The following is a 21,781-nucleotide window of genomic DNA, read 5'->3' as shown; positions in this document are numbered from 1 at the left end:
ACTAATATTATACATGCGAAAGTAACTCTGTCTGTCTGTCTGTTACTCAATCACGCCTTAACTACTGAACCAATTTGCATGAAATTTGGTATAGAGACATTTTGATACTCGAGAAAGGACATAGGCTACTTTTTACCCCTGGAAATAGGATAGGTTTTATCCCGGAAATCCCACGGGAACGGGAACTATGCGGGTTTTTCTTTGACTGCTAGCTAGTAATAAATAAACATATCTACAACATTTTCCTTAAGAGCGCATATTCTATTTAACGCAAGTCAAAAACTCCGCGATCTATTACGATAGATCGCGGCTTGCGCTATCCTTTTACTATGAACAGCATAGGTCCACAGGAGAGCGCCGAGCAACATGTCCTCTCTCTGGAAAGGCTCGCTGCCGACAGTGTTGCCAACAGAACTGGCCCTAATGTCGCCGTTTTTCATGCACGAAGTAGCCTAATATCGCCGAATTTCAGTTGTAGTAGCCTAAAGTAGCCCAAACACCAAAATATCAATATGAATAAAATAAAATGTAGTTTTCATCAATTTATCTATACTTACTAATATTATAAAGCTGAAGAGTTTGTTTGTTTGAACGCGCTTATCTCAGAAACTACTGGTCCTATTTGAAAAATTCTTTCGGTGTTAGATAGCCCATTCATCGAGGAAGGCTATAGGCTATATATCATCACGCTAAAGCCTAACACTAACAGGAGCGGAGCCACGGGGGTGAAACCGCGGAGCGCAGCTAGTTTATAATATGTTCCAGTGTGATAAATAGACATAAGCCATCTTTAGAACACGCTATGAGCGTGGCGTTACTCCCGTTCAACGCGTACCGGCCGCGGCCACAGACATGCGGACATGCCACAGAGCAAGAATTAATATAGGTAGTACCAGCCGGCCGTCCGCGTCACTGAGCGCGACCGCAGTATTACGATAATGTATATTGTAATACTGTGGCGCGAGTTCATTTTAAGCTTAAGTTCATTTTTTATCCGAACCGCGAGGGACTGGACTGCTTCCTGTGTTCTGTGTTCCCCGACGAGTACAATAAGGGGGTCTTGAAGTGAAGAGTGAAGGTACCTTCTAGGGAAGCGCGTTCCATCTCAGACCACAACTCAGCTTAACATCAGGCGAGGTTGTGGTCAAGCGCTTCCCTAGTCCCAATAAAAAAAAAGCTGTATTTAGAGCAATTTAAAAAAAAATCTACAAAAATATGCGTGTTTGAGTGGATTTTTGAATGAAAATTAAATATATTGGAGTATTTTTTTCAGCCAAGTACTAGTAAATTAATCGGTTAATTGAAATACAACGTCAAAATAGACGAGAGTCAAATAATTTTACTAATATCTGGCGTCTGCGTAAAGCTTCGACCATAAATTCAAAAAACGGCCTGTGTCCGATTCTAGGACATGAACTCTCTTATTGAAATGATCGTTAACATTTTAAAAACTACATAATTTTTTTTATTTTTGAAGTGAAACTTCTTTATCGGGGTTGGAAAAAAATTCAGTGTAACATTTTTTCGTTACGCGTGACATTTTTCCGTTACGCGCCATCTTTTTCTTATCCCTACCACGCGTGATTCGACGTATTTCTGTAAAGTTGCATATAGTAAATTATTTTTTGAAAAATAAGGTCATAAAGAAGTTTCACTTCTTACGTGTGTACACTAGTACACGCACACATTTTTTTTAATTTGTTTATATAATAGAACTAACATGTACAATTTGTTTATATTAGGCCATCATTTTAAACGACGTATAATCTAGTTTCAAAATGAGTTAGTAAAAGTGAAGTCGAGGGCATAAATTTGTGGTAATAGAATTAAATTTCCAGAAAATCCGTCCAAAAAAAGTACAATTAAGTATTTTTTTTTTTATTATATTAAATTATAATAATAATAACCGTGCGGCGTGACCTGTCCCGATAAAAACGTTCTATTTAAAATCTAAATTTTTTTCTAACCCCGATAAAGAAGTTTCACTTCAAAAATTTTTCCCTAGAGTAGCCTAATCGGCGACCAGTCGCCTTTTAGATTTTTTCGTCGCCGATTCTCGTTCTGAGTAGCCTAAATGGCGAAAATTCGCCTACGTTGGCAACACTGGCTGCCGACTGATTTTAATCGGGTCGCTCGCAGTGTTTTATAGTACTTTAAAAAAAATTGTAGAAAAATAATAGAGGTACCTTAGTTGATTTTTTAAATTTTATCGTATAAGTAAGACATTCTTTTATTGCAATATGTATAAATTATATTCAATAAAGTCAAATATCTTGGTGAAAATAATCATTTTGTCGACTATAATTTCTAAAAAAATTCACATTGTTCGGATTTTAATTTCGTAAGTTAGGAGTCCAAAATAAAAAAATCTGTTAACTAACTATTTTGATAAGGATTTTTGCAGTTAGTTAAAAATAATTGTGTGTTAGATCTGTCAGCAATTTCAGATATTTTTAGCTTCGAAATTGACACTAAAAGTGAAATCAAGTAATCATCGGCTCAGTTATCTTGATGGTATTCAGAAATACTGTATTAATTGAAAAAAAACTCTTAACTAACTACATAGACAACAAAATTTCCTAAAATTATTAGTAATTCATATGTTTGTAAGATAAGTGGTTGATGGACAATCTGGTTTGAAAAATCACATATTTGAGCCAAACAGCGCACGGACCGCGTACACGGCCTTAAATTTCAACGGAATGAACTATTTAATTTGGCGAAAAATCTAACTCGATTTAAAAAGTTTGTCGACGAAAGCGTGAAATTTACTGAAATTATTCCGTGAATTTCACAAATTTGCATTATATTGTTAATATTTAGTATCCCAAAGGACGTCGTCGACATTTTAGAATTAGCCATGATAATTGTTGCACAAACTTTTTATGATTTTTTTACTTTTTCGTGTCCAAAATGGTTATATTTTCTATTCATATAAAAGTTATTTATCTGATGTTTGATTTTACGCGAGTATTATACATTTAGAAATTAAAGACTTCTTAACTAAGACTCAATGTGTCTCCCCGTGACCACGCTCGCTGTAAAGTGTTCGAAACGTCGGGAAAATAATATAATGAATAAATCGCGTTTAAAATCCGTTAAAAAGTCTTTAATTTCTAAAGTTATTTATGCTTATTATTCTATACGTTAAATATTAGAGCAACAAACATTAGGTTTGTATAAGTAAATACTAGTACTAATTTTAAAGGGCTGGTAACAAAACAAATAAAAAAAAAATTATAAAAGGCTTTATAATTTACTAGCTTCCGCCCACGACTTTGTACGTGCATCTCCGTTTTTCCCCGTTCCCGCAAGAATTTCGGGAAATCCTTTCTTAGCGGATGCCTACGTCCTAACATCTACCTGCATGCCAAATTTCAGCCCGATACGTAGAGTGGTTTGGGCTGTGCGTTGATAGATCACCTTTAAGTTTTATATAATACTAGCGGTCCGCCCCGGCTTCGCCCGTGGTACATATTTACGTTTTCTCTACATAAAAACCATCCTCGTACTTCAAGGAATATAATAAAAAAAGAATTATCGAAATCGGTTCAGCCGTTCTCGAGTTATGCGCTTACCAACACATTTTGCGATTCATTTTTATATATAAGAAATATAGATTTCATACATCATCTATTAAACCTTTAGTAAACATAAAGAACTTTTGACGCACAATCTTTGACAACAGATTAAAAATAATATCAAGATTATATTACATACAATTTATAGCTAATTCTCATCAATTAAGTTACATTACTTACACTATCCAAATGACCTTCATTATAAAAAATTGCCTCATATCTAAAACACAAATAAGGCTTTCCTTTCACTTCTCTTGACTTGAAAAAAAAAATAACGGTATCAGGTCACTAAATTCGAATGTGTTACTAACGGGGGCGTAGCTCAGATGGTAGAGCGCTCGCTTAGCATGCGAGAGGTACCGGGATCGATACCCGGCGCCTCCATTCTTTTTTATAAATCCTTGACAAGAAATATTATCAAATCTATTCAGTTTTATTTTTTGAACATAATCCATTTTTATAGGATAAGAGGAAAATGGGGTATTAAAACTACAGCGAAATAACATTAATTTTACTAATAATGAAATAATTAAAGTAGTATATAACCACAGTTAGAAAACTGAATAATAATATAAGGGCAAAATTGGCATTGAACTTATGATACACTATTAATCCAAGTACTAGGCGATTCCTATATCCAACTTACGAACAAATTTCCTCGTCTAGCACATGTCTAACAAGATAATTTTACCAGCCATGCGACTGTCGCTCTTAATAACAGCTAACAACATTAGTCACCGACCATGACCATTCACAAGTCATTTTCATAAACACTAGGTTTCCCCGTCCTACTGTTCATCAGTTGCATCAAGTCCACCTTCTGCATTGTCACCCGTACGAGGTCCTTCAAGATCTTCCGTATATCCATATCCTGGGATATTAGGCTTTTTATATTATCCTTAGTGAATCCTAGATCGCGTCTCGCGAAGAACGGTGCGTTGCGGGCACGAGGTCGCGTCGGTCGAGAAGGTTCAATTTTCCTTGGCTGCTGGACCGGGAACGGCTGTCTCGGTTGGTTCATTGGCATGGTTCTTCCAGAGTTTGTCTGTGTGCACTCATCCCCACAGCACATGGTACAACACATTTTGCACTCTTGGGGCTTCTTCGTGGTCGTGGAAGTTTCCACCGCTCTGAGCTGCAAGGGCTTCGGGGGATCCTTTTTGTGCTGGCAGTCTTGATAGTATAGGACGTTTTCTATGCTCTCCTCTGATGATGAATCTCTGTATCTCTTTCTACAGAGTATAAGTGATACGTGTAGTAATATAACTGCCTGAAAATAGATACACCATTTGTAAATACACGTAATAGAAGATAATACCTAGTAAATATCTTTGACTTTAATTTTCATTCATATTTGTTTACTTACTTACCTTTACAACGAAAACATTGCTAGTAATCCTCTGAGTACGACATACACGCACTCTAGTGAAATTATCATAATTTTAATAACAAATAAATATATGAATATATATAAATAAAAAAATATACGCACCACTTGAAAGGCTTGCATTCTGATTCAAAATGTTCGATGCAATACAGAGCATATCGGGTTTGTGTTTTTGCAAACAATGAATGTTTAAGAACTGCTTTTGATACAAACAATTTCATACTTACATAAGTATGGATACTGAACATATTTTACCGTATCACTTTCTAGATACACTTTCCCAAACCTTATCTATAGTTTCAGTATAATAAAAACGATATTTTAGTATAAACATATTGTAATATTTCACGTTTATTTTTCTTTCCCAAACTAAAAGAATCGCCTGATAAATATTTATATCTAAAGTTCGTTCTTGCACATACTTGATCAAAATCGAACAAAAACTATAATAATAAAATAGGATTTTATTAACATCTCATGAAAATATATAAACAACTGAATATCAAATATCTCAGTCCCGAAATCAAATTCTTTGAAAACTACACTCGAATTTTACGGACAGGATTTTTCTTAGACGGTTCAAAAATACCATTTCTCCTGTACCATTGAACTTTTTCTACAATAGCACTGTATAAGGGTAAATAAATATTATTTGGATTAATCTTTTTTTCTTCTTGCTCTCTTAAATCCTGGCAATAATAATACCACCATGGCAACACTAAGGATTTTCCCGCGCTATTTGACGCCATGAAGGTGCAGAAGTCCTTATTTGGTACTTTGAGGTTAGGTGAGTTTCCTTGTAAATCAGGTAATATGGATGGTCTTGGATGGGTGTATCGTAGTTTGTTAGCAGATAACCGACGAGGCATTGCAATGTGAAGACATGATAGTAATATCATAACCTGTGAACAGGTACGAATCAATATAAACCATATTCTTTAGTAATGGAAGCACATTGGAATTTCCCGCCTTTTAACTCAATCTTGAAAACTTGTAAAATGAAAAATATTAGCTTTCACAGTTTTCATACGAAAAATCATCATATAATGAAATCTAAAATACTTCAAACATTAATTAAAGTAAGGGATAAACATAAACATATTTTTTCCTACATAACAGCTACCATATGAAGAAATTAATAAAAAATAATAAAATGAGAATCAATTTACCTGGATATACATTCTCACGATAATATTTGATAGGTGTAGATTTACAACTTTTTTAGTTTGGGCGTTTAATTATCCAATTAACATAAAAATATAGGTAATAGCCGTTTACATTATTATGACAAATCCAGTAATTCTGTTTATTAAGCGCGTTAATCACATAAAAATTGTTTCATTTTATCTTGAATACAATCAATGAATTTCATTTCTTATGTTTTAAAACCGCTCTCAATAAATTGAAAATGTTTTTTATCAGGCGCTGATTTTTATCCAATTTTTATTAGAATTTTTATTACCTAGAATGTATAGAATTGTATTATGATTTAAAATTTGTTTAGACTTATTGACGATAAAATAGTTTATTAAATTTTATAAACAGACATCGTTACTGAGTTGAAATAAGTACCTACTGAATAAAAATAATATTATTCAGGGCAGATTTTTCAATCCTTGGTTAAAACTTATTCGTCGAATAACGTATTAAACTACCATTTATGAAAGGTATTCTAATTGCCCGTATTTGACATTTTACAGGTGACATTTTAATATTATCGTGTAATACTTTATCGGACGGGTAAGTTTTATCCAAGGATTGAAAAATCGCCCCTTATTCAAATTTTCTTACAGGCGCATTGCAATTTCATAAGGACATTAAGAAAAATAAAATGTATGAAAATACGCTACATCGTTATTTTATTGCTCTCTTTAATGAATACATATTATATTATTACTATATTTCACCCTATTTTTTCAAATATAACAGTATTTACAAACTAACATTGAAAATTGGATCAATAATACAACATTCACATTACAATTCACAACGATACAACTTTAAAAAAGAACAAAAATGGTATGCAAATGATCTTTATTTAAAATAATGTTCACTTATTTCAACATTTCTTAAAATATATCAAGTTAAGAAACGTATTGTATAATATGAGGAATAAGAGACGGAACATAAATATTGAAGTTGGCAACTTTCAATTGTATTTCGGTAACAATTAAAAGTATATTTGGGAAGTTTATTAAACTTTGAATAATATTTTTAAAGTATTCATGTTTCTTAAAATATATTCAGAGTAATTTTGTACGTGGATTTCTGTCTATTTGTTATGACAGATAATTTTAGAAACGATATAGTTTACCTTTAATTTGTTTATCTTTACCTTTAATAATTTATAATATAATGGTACGTTCAGAGCTGCAAGCAGCCTGGCAAGCAGCCCGACAAGTAGCCCGGCAAGCAGCAAACAAACAAACACGGGCGCATGCACAAACAACATGCTAGTAACTCAGGCCACGGAATCACAGACACAATAGAAAATCTATTGTGTCGTGGACCGATCGGGCCGTTCGGGGCTCAATGGGCTAGTGTCCGTGTTTGTGCTCGTTGAATGTCACTTTGAAGTTCATAGTTTGAACGCAAGCGTCTGAATCAGATATAAGCTTCTTGGTCTGAACCCACCATATAAAATATTCTGTCAATTGAGAAGCAGCTGGCTGCTGGTATACCAGAAAAACAATTCTTAAGCGTAGAACTACATCTTGAAAATAAAATTGTACTCATTTGAGTTTCAACATAATGATACACACACACAAAAACACAAATAACGTTATTAGAGCTTTACATTATGTCCCTTAAAACTCCAGTCCTTCGAGAATTTCTATTTTTCTTGAACTCTGCCAATTCTTCTATAGCCTTTTTGAAATACGGCTGTATAGTACTTGAAGTTGTTTTCAATGGAAACCCGGTTCTGGGTCCCGTGATCATTTGGCAGAAGAAATACCACCAGGGTATTGGTAACCAGGGTATAAGAGGTTGTGATAGCTTCTCCTTGCAGATCTTTCTAGAAGGTATTTCGAGGCATGGTCGGGTTCCATCACATTCTGTATCAATGGGGATAGGGCCTGGTGTGAATGGAAGGAGTATTGGACCCCAATTTCTATGGTATGCGAATGTTGTTTTTATATTGATAACCAGTAAGAGGATCATCTGAAATAAATCAGGGCAGAGCATTTAATTAAAATATATCCAGCTCGAAGGACCAGAATGTACGGGCCTATCCCGTACGTGTGTATGATTAATAAATATTCTTTGGAGAATACAAGAACTAGTGTTTAATTATTAAACGTCTTTATTGTTATTAAGAACAAAGCTTTAAAGACTCTATTTTCTTTTCCCAGAGTGAATAGAAAATCTTTAGAGCTATACAGTTTTTCTCTAAAATTTAAATGAATTTCGTTCACAGATCATATTATATACTTTGACAACTTTTTTTTGTAGTTAATCGAATTTATTATGTAGAGTGAAATTTTTATATAAGTAACATGGAATAATACCCAAATAATTATAATTTATGGAATTACATAAAGTATGTGTACTACAAATAGGTACATACCGTACGTACGTTCAGTTTATTTCAATTAAAAACAGAATAATAATACCTATGATGATTGATGATGATAAGAATTCCCTTACAAAATTTATGGTTCTTAAAAAAGCAGTAACCATAATTTAAGTCTCCGTAAAACATTTGTGGTAAAATAAAACATTTTTATATATTTTTTATTCAAATCAAAGTCCAGGGAAAAGGGAGGATTTTTGCATTATTGAAACATGTTACATGAGCGTCATTTCTTTGTTTCTTTGTTATTTTTCTTTATCCGATGACTAAAATTGATGGAACGTAATAAGGATAATAATAATACGTGGGATAGAAGAAAGGGTAAAAGAAGCACACCGGTGAACATATTCGAATTTTCTTTTCTGTAGTTCCTTCATTTTTCTTCTCATCAGTAGAATTTGTATCAGAAGAAACAATTAAAAATTCTCCCATGAATAACATTGACACAAACAAAAATAGGTACATTTTACGGTTCATTTCACTTCCCTGGCAACTTTATTCAATAGATTAAAAAAAAAAGTTTTAAAAAATAAAAAAATAAATCAAATTTCGAACAAAGTGCCAACCATGACGCGACAAACGTTGAGAAACATTTACGATGATTATTTTGTTATCGGTAAACAATTAACGATTATTGAATTACGACGAGCTCTTAAAATTTTACTTGTGAAATTGATGAAGACTTTAATTGTAGGTATGACAATTTATAAGAACCATAGGTAAATAAATACCTAATAGAAGAGACTAGGTTTTTTGGAAAAGAGTAATTCGCTGTATTTGTGCATGTATTTATTATTAGATAAGTATTTATTAAAATACTACTTAAATATTACTTGCACTATTGCACGCCTCATACGCGAAGCGTTGAGGTGGGTACTACTGTCACTTCGCGCAAAACATCTGATTTTTCAAACTTAAAATGTCTTTATGTATCATACATTGCACTTGTAAGATAATACATACACACACATATTAAGAAAAAACACTATTTTTAACGTTCATGATATTTTTGATGTCATTTTTGTTATTTAAACTAGTTAAAAAACAGTTTAAAAAAGTTCTGTCTTGGACGTCCGTGTGTCTGTATGTGCGGATCCTTTTTCTTGTTAACACGATAGCGACCGAAATACTTTACTAATCGAGTCTTTTTTTTTCTCTTACGCTTGAGTATGCTCAGGAATAGAACCCTTTCATTTTTCAGGGTCTGATTCGATGTGGTTTAATTGTTATTAAATAAACAAAAATAATAATTAATAAATATTTATTAAAAAAAAATTATGAGGCGTGCACTTTTGGATTTTCCAAATTATTTGTATATTTTATGGAGATAGTATATTGATGATGGTTTTGATACATTCTTAGGATTTTTTTGTATTTCACACAACACGTCACAGCATTCTTTTTTTTTCAAATGCCACTCAACAATTAAAATTTAATGTTTTAATCCAGTGATTGAATTTAAAAAAGTTTTTTCGTCGTTTTATTTTTTCGAGAAAACAAATCATATTTAATTAAAATCGCAAGGAATTGATTTTGCGTTTTAACTGGTAACCTGATATTTTCAATAATATTTTTATAACCTAAAAACCGATATACATACCCTTTTTATTGATTATTAAGTTATTTCCAACGAATGGGGCATAAAATGTTCTTTTCATCTACATCAGGTGCGTGAATAAATTTCGTCACTTAACTGATTTTACGATATGTTTTGAAATAACATTGTTTTTATTAAAGCAAAATATACCAGCCGTTAGTCTTGGTTTCGCCTGGGTAAAAAAATTCTATTGATAAAATAATTTTTTAAGTCCATTCAAAAGTCGCTAAATCGTGATATTTTTTTTAATAAATAAACTCCATAATTTTCAATTTACCTAGGTACATATTACAATATAGGAACATAGCACAAAAAAAATCAACACATCGATTGCGCATTTCACCAAATACATAGCTAGGTATGTTGCAAAGAATAAAATGGGATTTATAGGCCTACACCGCTTAAAATTAAATGTAGCAATAATTTCAAGATGTTATCGTAAACAAGCATCAAAAAATTATCTGATGGCTGTATGGGCAGAGATCTGCGCTTAACGATTCACTACGCACGTTTGCGCCGCGCATGCGCCTTGCAAGCGCGCTTTTGGCGCCAATTTTTTATCTGCAGTTTTTTTTTTTCAAATGTCAATTTTATAGTTGAATTAATTCATGCTAATTTTTAGTGTTTAGATTATATTAGTAAAATATTAATAGCTTTTGTTAAAATGTTGGAATAGCTTAATTACATAGAATTTTGGAAAAGTGATAATAAAAATGGTTTTGTCTGCTGTGATGGAATTCCCTGTGATAAAAATAAGTTGTGTTTTTAATAGCATTAGCAGAAAGTGTAGAAATGTTACCTTCAAAAATCTGTATGCGGGTTTAGCCATATATTTTATTTTAGTGCCATCCGTGCTCTGCAGCCAATCAGGTAAGTTTAAAAAGAAAATCATTACCTAAGTAATAATAATTGTACTAAGAAAATAATATTTCAACTCAGTTTTTCGATTAACAATTGCATTTACAACTGCTTTTCAACCGACTTCAAAAAAGGATGTTTTCAATCAGACTGTATTTTTTGTTTGTTACTTCAGAACTTGCGACTGGATGAACCGATTATGATGATATTTTTTATTTGATAAGTAGCTGGTCTTATTGTGATAATTTGGAGGCGGTTTAGTTTTTTTTTTAAGTTATAAAATGTATTAAATTAAAACATTTTTGCATAACCACGTATTTTTAACTTTCCAAATACCACAATAGTAAAATCGAGCAGGTTTAAGTCAAACTTGTTCTATAAAAGTAATGGACAAGTGAAATTTAATTACCATGGTAATCGATTATATGATACATGAATATTCGTTTTCTTTAAGTAAATACGAAATTATTTATTGTTATAAATGATTAGGAATCGAATTATAAGGTGGAAAATATTAGCCGACAAATTAAGACTATTATGAACAATTTAATTAAAAAACTAATATTTGAACTTGCACATAATAGGTACCTATATATTTTTTTGTAAAGAAATCAATTTCAACTCATTTTATAGATAGTACGATGTACATATTATTATCATGTAGTTATATGCAATCGATGTACTTGGCAATAAACTTGAACAGTCGCATTTCCTTATAATGCGCGTCACACACGGTGAAGATACTATAATATTTTATCTTAAGATACTGTTAGGTATATTTTATAATACAGTATCTTAACGCATCCGGTATCAGCGTTCGGACCATCATTTTTCTTTTTGTCATTGCGTACTAAGACTCCTGTAGAACCGCCATCCTGTTACAAATGACCCACAAAATTTCGCGTCATTTTAAGATAAAATATTATAGTATCTTCACCGTGTGTGACGCGCTTAATACGTGCGTAATAAATAAGTACTTATCTATCAATTGCATTTTAATCTCAACGAGATAGTTCATTACGTGCATACAGATAAGTACAAATTTTAATGTGTAGGTAATGGACATTATATTTTGCCTCTCTGTGCATAAAAAAATACCAAAGCTGATATACTAATTAACTTATTTTTTTATAAATAAAAAATATAACATATACCTAAATTAAGGTACATCTCATGACTGTCCTCGACAAATCTGAATTTTATAAAACAAATAAAAATTGCAACTCCTGTGAAACTTTTTTGTTTAATTTGATAGGTAGGTACATAAAATTTCTGTCCCTAATATCCGCCTATAATTGTACAAAATTGGTCGGCAAATTTATGGACGAAAACCATACAATTTTTCTACATTGTACAGACACGGCCTATTGCATTGCATGGATGAACATTTACTGCAACTTTACACCATAATTATTAGGATCTGTGTTAGCTAACCTAACCTGTAATTATTCAGACAATGGTATGACCTAGTATCAGAATCATTTACAAATAACCTTGAACTTTAAAGACTTACACAATAGAACCATCATTTATCATACATATAACTTTTTATAAACCTTTTTAATGAATTAGAATTATTGGGTTGATGTAAACATATATTGAGAAATGTTAGCCATGGCCCTGATTGGATCTTCCCCAATTATTTATTGCAAATAACCATCTCAATTAGACTCGCTTTCTATTACCGCATCAAAAGCGGTTCACGCGTTTATCAGGGTTATAGTAATTAGTACGAACGACGAAACAGATCAAATGTAAGCCCTTCTTTCATAAAATTTACAAATATTTTTGCTGAAAATGACATATATGCGATACTAATAACCTGCTTAAAAATATCGATATTTTATTAAATCATGTTTACACTTAGTAATCTCGAAATAGGAATAAATTAAAACAAAAAATACTTATATATAAACATCATGCTTTCAGTTGTACACACTTATATATTTTCAAGGTCTGCTTGTGCTTAATTCTAAATTAATAATGCAACACAAATGAACATCACAATGGTGTCTTAATTGTATAATTAATATTTTAATGAGTAAAACATAAGATTAAACTATCTAAATGACTTATAAAGTAGAACGTAAGCTTATGTAACTTTTTTATAATGCAATCATTATTTCCGATACCTCCATAGTAAAAGGGCCATAGAAATGTGGAAACCAAAACAAAAAATGATTAGACGTTTTTTGTTCCTTGATGTTTTCAATGAAAACTTACATTTTAACTAATTATAATAGAAAGAAAAATTACACTGTCTAAACTTTTTTAATAAACATTTATGACCACAACTTCATCTATATACATATATATAAAACTCAAAGGTGACTGATATAGTGATCTATCAACGCACACTGCACAGCCCAAACCACTGGACGTATCGGGCTGAAATTTGGCATGCAGGTAGATGTCGTAACGTAGGCGTCCCCTAAGGATTTTAGAAAATTCATCCCCTAAAGGGGTAAAATAGGGGATGAAAACTTATACCATGAAAATTAATCTTTTCCACGCAAGCGAAGCTGCGGGCAACAGCTAGTTTGTTATAAAGTCATCCTTTCAATCTACAAAAAAAAAACAATTAAAATAATCTTTATAGAAATATGTATAGTCAACATAGTGTACGGTCATATTTTATGCAATCTTCTGCATTTTCGTGCTTTTAAAAATGTACTTTTACCCGATGTCCGATATAAAATGCCTTTCAACTACTATCTGATGATTACTACGTTTTACGCAAATAGTTGCACTATAATAGATAATCTAAATGATTGTATGATTAGGCCAGAGCACCTGCAACGTTCCTATTGTAATAAGAGTTCATGGGAAGCGGAGGTGGAGCATCGTGATTCGTGACCCGTTTGACCAAACTAAAGCTTATTCTTAGGATAAATAAATATGTTTATTTTAGCACACAGACTTACACAAGCAGTTAAAAATTCGTTGCGTTTCGTTTAGGAATATTGGGTAAAAATATAGATAAAAGTTAAGAGTCAGTTTACGGTAGACTAATTTGTAATCCACTTTAAGTATGCAGGTATAAAAAATAATGTTTTCATTATAAAGCGGCTCGCATAATTCTATAATTTTAATGATTAAATTCTAACATATCATTCTAATTTAGGTAACTGTACAAAATAATCAATAATCATACCTTTTCCAGTAGTAACATGTAGTAAGTAACAAACAATACATCCTCTCGCGCAATAGATACCTACTACGACATTCACATTAGGTACCTTTCCTTTATACTTTTACTATAGTCTAATATCTAATATCTTAATCTTAATACTATTATAAAGGCGAAAGTTTGTATGGATGTATGGATGTATGGATGTTTGTTACTCTTTCACGTTAAAACTACTGAACCGATTACAATGAAATTTAGCACACATATAGAGAGTAACTTGGATTAACACGTAGGATAGGTTTTATCCCGGAAATCCCACGGGAACGGGAACTATGCGGGTTTTCCTTTGCAAACGCGGGCAAAGCCGCGGGCGGAAATCTAGTATTAAATAAAGCAATATCACAGTATTGAAACCTTAACAGAAGAACACACTGTTCTATTTTCCATAGTTTAACATGCCCAAAGGTAAAGGTAAACTATAGGCAGAATACATAATAGTAGCTAAACGCTACTATAGGTATATCTTCGAAAAATGTCAAACATATCATGCAATCAGTCTGCTCCGGCAATAAATCAGTGCACCTTGATTCCATCATTTAAATTTACACGGTGAAAGTAAGTACTTTTATATATAGGATTCGCTTCGTTAATACTCAATAATATTACAATCCCCTTAAAAGTACAGATAGGAACAGAAATGTCAAGGTCTTGAAGAATCACTGAATGGTAATAGGTGTTTTAAATTATATTAACTAAGCAATTACTTCTGGTATACACGGTTAATAAAACAAAGGGTGGTCTATAATAAAGACAACGACTGGGCTGGGCTGGTCAGGCTTTTTTGCTGTTTAAGATAGGTACTCCTTAATATATCAGGAAATAAAGAAACTCTCACACATTGTTAAGCTAATAATTAATAAAAAAATTCCGTAACGAAAATACCTAACACCCCCCAATCCAAGAAGCACAGCGATGCGATGCAATGCAATAGCTTTACCGCGGCAGTCCTCGAGTGCCTAACGTATTTTTTTTATTTATCTATTTTGTGAAATCCTTATCATATTAGGCCTTTCAGAGAACTTTAATCTTTATTTAATTATTTATATTAACAAACATTATATTACAACTTTAGCCTTTCCAAAGATCTCTTCAACATGCCTCCGTCATTACCTTAAAATGCCATTACAATCATTTTCGATTCTTCGAAAAGTTACAGCTTCGTTAAGGAATTTCAAGTAGATTAAATTTGTTACCATGTAGGTGTATAAATAATTGTGGTAAACCAATCTGACTGATTAAATTATACACCTTGTGAATTGATGCTGACGTTTTTGTATTTTGGATTTACGTAACGTAAATTCCTTAAGGCAATTTTGTATTGTAGCCATTCATTAGTTTATTACCTTTACGAGGTATGGACTTCAAAGTGATTCACTTCTGTATTTGCCGAAAATTATCGTCAGGACTGTAATAGGTACCTACGAACAATATTATTCGACGAAATATAAGATGTAATTAGAAGGCAGACTTAAGTTAATGTTGATGGATTTTGAGAAAATTGTAAGCCACAAGTTGATAGAGTCATAGGCGTTGGACACACCAGACAGACAGTACCAATAAATACAGCATTTACAAAGAATAAAATTATCACAAATTTAAGGGAAGGACACAACATACTAGTACTTCATCAGAATAAAATGGACATGTAGATTGTAAAGTGGAAATTAAGCTCTTTTTAGATTCGGCACCTAGTTAGTTTTATGCGTAATATCGTTATGAATTATATATTATTTTATTTCAATTTACATATAATATGATATAACATATTCTTGATTACCATAATATTACTTGTAACATACTAGGCGCCTTTCACAGCGTTTCTCGCGAGAATTTCGCAATTATACTCCACTTTCACTGTCATATACGACTATAATTTAAACACGTTTGTGTAAATATCATCTTTAATAATCAAAATTATATAATACAATTATGCAAATTTGCAAAAAATATCATATTAGTTATAACGACACACCGAGACAACAGATAGTTCAATATGTAATACAAATACATATATACAAATATATATAATAGCCTACATTTAACTCAAACTTACGTAAATAAAAGCTTCCGTCGATAATACTCAACCGTAAAACAAATTCCATATAGATAAATGAATAGATAATAGACGAGTGCATAATTATAATGTTCTAATACAATTATTTCCAAACATTGTGTTAATGACAAATTTCACGACCGGCATAAAAATACACAAACACGCACAAAACGGTCGTTAAGAGCCCCATCTCTGATTGAATTATCCACCATGTGTTAGGAAGCTTTTATAGAAACCCATATTCTATATGTATAAGAATACACGTTTAGGTATACATACTTTATTTTTCTAGTTTTAAAAAATGAAGGCAGTTCTCATGTTGACTTTTTTGGGTTTGTTACCTTGGGTAAACCGATTTTGATGATTCTGTTTGTTTTTGTTTGTTTGAAAACTAATGCCTACGCTGGTTTAATTAAAGTTTGGTTCAGTTATAACCATTTGAAGGTGGTTTAGTTTTTTTTTAATATAATGTGCGATCTCCAAAGATCTTTAATTAGTTCAATTTGCCTCCGTAAGCAAAAAAAAGTTCATAAATTAAATAAAGGTCACAGTTCAGATCCATACCAACCTTAAAAAATATTATTATTTAGTTTTAATTAACGTTATGTAATTCCGAAACCGCTTTCTTTAGCGGTCAACCGGTGGTATCCGAATAATTCGGCTAAAAAACTTTCACTCGCCAATCAAGTTCGCTCTCATAACGTTACAGATTTACGAGCATACGTAACATTTTTTAAAACAAGTAAAATATTATTTTTAATATAATAGACAGGTATAATAAGTACTTCCATAACATAGATCAAATTTTATAAATATGAACATACAAATTGGTTTGTTAGATTATATATCAGTTATTTACACTGAACCATTGTGGAAAACTATGTCGAAACTCCAAACTATAGTAGCTAAGTATTTCCTGCAACTAAGACTCCTTCAAAAGCACTCGTGAAATGCAACAATTTTATCATCCTGGATAGACAATAACTTACAATACTTTGGTCAAAATTGCAAGCAGGTTTGGTCAAATGGAACCCTGAATGAATAAAGTGGACCACAAACACGAAACAGATTATTAATAATATAGAATACATCAAAAATGGTCCAATTACATTGAAAATAACAACCTTGTATCACTCCAAATCGAACCTAAGACTATAAACATCGCATTGTAAGGACTATTTCTTAATAAAATTATGTATATTAATGTGCCACGGACATTCAAAGCACCATATTAAGATATCGCGCAGAGAATATGTATTTAGAGATTACTGTAATAGGTGCCTTGACCAAAAACAAAATTTCGATAGAACTATTAGTTAACTGTTTAAACAAGGCGTTTAACTAGCACTAGGAATCTTGTTTAAACTGAGTAATATTTCGCAGTAGCTGAGTATATAAACAAAACGATTACTCATAGAATTTGCACTAAATTACGATAGTAGCCTACATAATATAGGTATAAGACGCGCAGAACAGTTTTACTCCCAGGTCCTCTATCTATGTGAACTCTATTTAATTATAGTGATAAAAAACATATTATCAATCGCATATAATACAGGTTATTCAAAAACTTCATAACAACATCAAAAACAAAATACATAAAGATACATTAAAATCGATGTATCTACTATTCACTACTTACCTAATAACTAGTAATTCGTGGTATAAGTTTTATGTATCAGTAATTTCTTCTATTTACAATTTCCTATTCCACAGCTATTAAGCTTATAAAGTCAAGGTCACATTGTACATTCGAAGCATTTCACCGTCGATTTCCATAGCCTGTTCCAACTTCCATCCTATTGTGTACTATCTTTAATCAAATCATTGTTCACATTATTTAGTGCGTAAACAGATCTAATTTCAATGGGCTATGTTACATCAGGCTATTATTTGCATATGATAGCTGTTTAATTATGTAATGCAAGAGACATTCTTTATTTCCGTACTTTATAATGTACTTATGAAATTATATATATATTTAGCTAAGTATATGAAACACATTTATTGTAACTTGCGTGCGCAGGGTAGAAGTATACAATTGTCCCAATGATGTTATTTCATATACATATACATATATTATAAACATATTTTATGACATAGCTTTATTTATGTATTTGAATGCTATCGTATAAAGATATATCTGATTGTAATACAATACATAATTAGATATTATTTTTACAATGATTATCACGGATAAATATAGTCGCCTTTTATACCCATACCTACATGTATTTTATGCCGGTAAACTTCGATTGATACAATAATAATTATGAGACCTTAATAATTATATTAAATATACATGTGTACTTACATAATTAAGCGTGTATACTGTACATAACAAAATAAAATTAATGGTTTATCAAACAAATTGTTTTTAACACACTTAGCTTCATCTGCATGTTTGTGTGTAACTTTCTTTCGAGTCGATTTTGACCCAGTTTAAACGGACAGATTTAATTCAAACTTTTTACACTTATCAAGGATCAGTGACAATACAATAATTTCATGCATTAAACCGTGTTTTTTAAACCAATTATTTTCTTTCAGTTTGGCCGAAGCAGCTCACCTTCGAGCACATATACAACAACACACGCTACGCCCAGATCCGCCACACGCCTCGACCCTTCTCTCTAAACCCCAGAAACACGCATAGTCCAAAAACCAAAGGAACCGACTTAGGATATAATTACGTTAGAACTAAGAATTTGCTCGTCGGCTTCGCACATGACCCCTTCAGGTATTCCGTGCCGGAGGCTGATTATTTAAAAGGTGTCAGGTCAGTAATATTCATTTGTAAGACTATCATTTAATCAAGTAAAGTTAATTGTTATCAATTAGTTACTTTAGTACCTAGATAATTTCTTTTAATAACAATAGTTAAAATTTAGGTACCATGTGAATGTAGTTTGTACAGATCTTAAGAAGAAATAAACTTAAGAGGGAGACACAGGGAGTCAGGGACACCACTCATTTTAGCTTTCAACTCTGAACTCTAAAATTAATTCAACCAGATTTATTTCTAAGTTTTTCATCATCACATAACATACCTAACATCAACAAATATCTCAATTAGTCATACAATTAGTCATCTAAAATCATCATTATTATTTACATAAAACAAAACATGGACATAAAATCTCCCAAATTACAAAACATACATACATTTACGCTTTTCTATTTCAGGGTAATAGATCCCAACCAATACATGAACAAAACAGACCGCGGCAAACGAGGTGTACAACATCTCTACAGCATGCTAACTTGTGCTACCGGCTGCAATCCCATCTCCTACAAGGGATATGGATGTTATTGTGGGATCGGGGGTTCCGGACGACCCACTGATGGGATTGATAAGTAAGTTCTTAATCCATTATGACATGAACTTTTTTATTTACAGAAAGGTTAAGATAAAATATTTTCAAGTGTGTGTAGGTGCGACATTCAACAAGAATAAAAAAAACATGTTTTTATTTTGACACTAATAAAGCTCTAATTTCAGTTTATTTCTACATAGAGCGACATAAAGATTGTATTTTTGGAAATTTTGCACCAATGATACATACCGCATACTTACATACCGCAGAAGAAAATAAAGCTCACATTACCCTTAATATTCAAAAAAAATAAATCTTTATCGAGATCTCGTAGCGTCTTTTTAAAAAAACATACAAGACATCTGATACCTTAGACCAAAGCCTTAGACCTTTCCTGCAGAAAAATTACAATTAATTTCTTGACTTTGATACCAAATTCCTAACACACTTGATTTCAGGTACATATCTGACAAGACATTAGATACACTAAACCTCGCACATGCCCTTTATAATAATAATTTCCCTTCCAGCTGTTGCCGTCTCCACGACGAATGCTACGAGCACATACACTGTCCCTTCTACACAGTTTATTTCCAGCCTTACTACTGGACCTGCTATGACGGTGAGCCACTTTGTGCTCTGGAGAACTACTCCCACCGTCATCAGGTCATCAATAGCTGTGCTGGGAGACTCTGTGAATGTGATAGACGATTTGCTATGTGTGTCCGGGAATACACGTGTCCTATAGGCAGGCCCTTGTGCAGGTCCTCCCCGTTTAGGCTGCTGCAGAATATCTTGATTGTCCCGTGATTTTGAGGTGTAATGAGAAGTAAATTACCTTTTTTGGGCTCGGCATTTTCGGGATTTTTGGTAGAAAAGTGTAAAATATTTCAAAAAAATGTTAAAATCAGTAAAAACTTGTTATTTTCAACTGGAGAACTACTCCCACCGTCATCAGGTCATAAATAGCTGGGCTGGGAGGCTCTGTAAATGTGATAGACGATTTGCTATGTGTGTCCGGGAATACACTTGTCCTATAGGCAGACCCTTGTGCAGGTCCTCCCCGTTTAGGCTGCTACAGAATATCGTGATTGTCCTGTGATTTTATGATAATTTGAAATAGACTTTTGGCTAACTTTTCTTAAAAGTGACAAAATTTTTATGATTTTTATAGCTTTAATGAAATGCTTGTTATCTTCGATGGAAATAATTGTGTAGAGATCAACTAATTTTAAGCCATGCTCTTGTCTAACTATAGTAGCTGTAAAAACTTTGTATAACTGTATAGATAAATAATTATAACGTTTATGATGTGTTTGTAAATATAAATAATTAATGAGTCTAGTCTTAATAAATAAATATGCCTAGTTTTTCCATGGTGTGAAAGACTTATAGGGCAACATTGATCCAAGACACTACTTTTAAGATTTTCTTAATACGAATGAAGAATGAAAAATTTACTTAGGTAAATGTTTTTGATTAACCATAAAGACCTAATAAATTTAAAATGTGTGAATAATTAATTGTTTTTGTACTAACAACAATAATTTTAACAACAATAAGTTTTATTTAGATAAGCGGGTAATAAAATACGTACTAAATTTAGGTTTTTAAAATGTGTGATGTACCTATATAAGAACCATATTATTCCAATTTTGTTTTGCAAATTGTGTAAATACGATAAATTTATTTATTTTCACAATAAAACGATAATCACAAATCTAGTTTCATTTACTTTCATGATACCTACCTACCAAATTTTTTCTTGCATATCTTTCATAACATTATAATATATGAGAATTAGAAGAAATCTATGTCTTATTCTTTTTCTTCAGCTACCTACTTACATACTTAATTTTATTGTAATCGGTTCAGTAGTATTTGCGTGAAAAAGTAACATACATGCATCGATCCACAGACATATATGTCTATGATCCATCCTCACAGACTTTCGCTTCTAAATATTAGTAGGATACATCATACATCATACAGTAGCTTACCTATGTAACTATGATAGGTATCACTCACCATATTTACAAGTATTAATATGTTCTTAAAAACGAAAGAACAACTTTTATTGCAATTTTAAGAATATCCACTGCATGGTATTGAGTTGTGGATTATGAAACGGAAAAGTAGCAACCATAAAAAGTTAGTAATATTTGAACTTAAGAGAAACTTTTGCATACTTTTTTATTTTTAAACGTGATCTCATTACGCGCAG

The 21,781-nt window shown here is 32.0% G+C and overlaps 2 protein-coding genes and 1 non-coding gene across 3 annotated transcripts; 2 read left to right on the top strand and 1 right to left on the bottom strand.

The window, feature by feature from the left end:
- Nucleotides 1-3,892: 3,892 nt before the first annotated feature.
- Nucleotides 3,893-3,965, top strand: TRNAA-AGC (transfer RNA alanine (anticodon AGC)). Its single transcript has one exon. It is a non-coding gene; the product is annotated as a tRNA-Ala (tRNA).
- A 167-nt stretch (nt 3,966-4,132) lies between these two features.
- LOC149488296 (uncharacterized) lies at nt 4,133-5,141 on the bottom strand. Its single transcript, XM_089695215.1, has 2 exons — nt 5,074-5,141; nt 4,133-4,851 (listed from the first exon to the last, which is right to left on the bottom strand). The coding sequence occupies exons 1-2, from the start codon at nt 5,089-5,091 to the stop codon at nt 4,333-4,335; spliced, it is 537 nt and encodes a 178-aa protein (XP_089551341.1). The 5' UTR covers nt 5,092-5,141; the 3' UTR covers nt 4,133-4,332.
- A 5,498-nt stretch (nt 5,142-10,639) lies between these two features.
- Nucleotides 10,640-21,259, top strand: LOC149488295 (uncharacterized). Its single transcript, XM_089695471.1, has 4 exons — nt 10,640-11,009; nt 18,791-19,019; nt 19,427-19,597; nt 20,088-21,259. Exons 1-4 carry the CDS (start codon nt 10,853-10,855, stop codon nt 20,365-20,367), a joined length of 837 nt encoding a protein of 278 aa, XP_089551597.1. The 5' UTR covers nt 10,640-10,852; the 3' UTR covers nt 20,368-21,259.
- The last annotated feature ends 522 nt before the right edge of the window (nt 21,260-21,781 follow it).

Source organism: Colias philodice, chromosome 5, assembly GCF_061535455.1.
Source record: "Colias philodice isolate Cphi_HAF_F1 chromosome 5, ilColPhil1 Martin Lab GWU primary, whole genome shotgun sequence".
NCBI lineage: Eukaryota > Metazoa > Arthropoda > Insecta > Lepidoptera > Pieridae > Colias > Colias philodice.
The sequence above is the reverse complement of the archived record's forward strand: the minus strand, read 5'-3'. Positions and strand labels throughout refer to the sequence as shown.

Bases quoted from the DNA above. Each gene is read 5' to 3' on its own strand.
- LOC149488295 (XM_089695471.1), top strand. From the start codon at position 10,853: ATGGTTTTGTCTGCTGTGATGGAATTCCCTGTGATAAAAATAAGTTGT. The intron at 11,010-18,790 runs GTAAGTTTAAAA...ATTTTCTTTCAG, and splicing joins CGTGCTCTGCAGCCAATCAG to TTTGGCCGAAGCAGCTCACC. The intron at 19,020-19,426 runs GTCAGTAATATT...TTTCTATTTCAG, and splicing joins GATTATTTAAAAGGTGTCAG to GGTAATAGATCCCAACCAAT.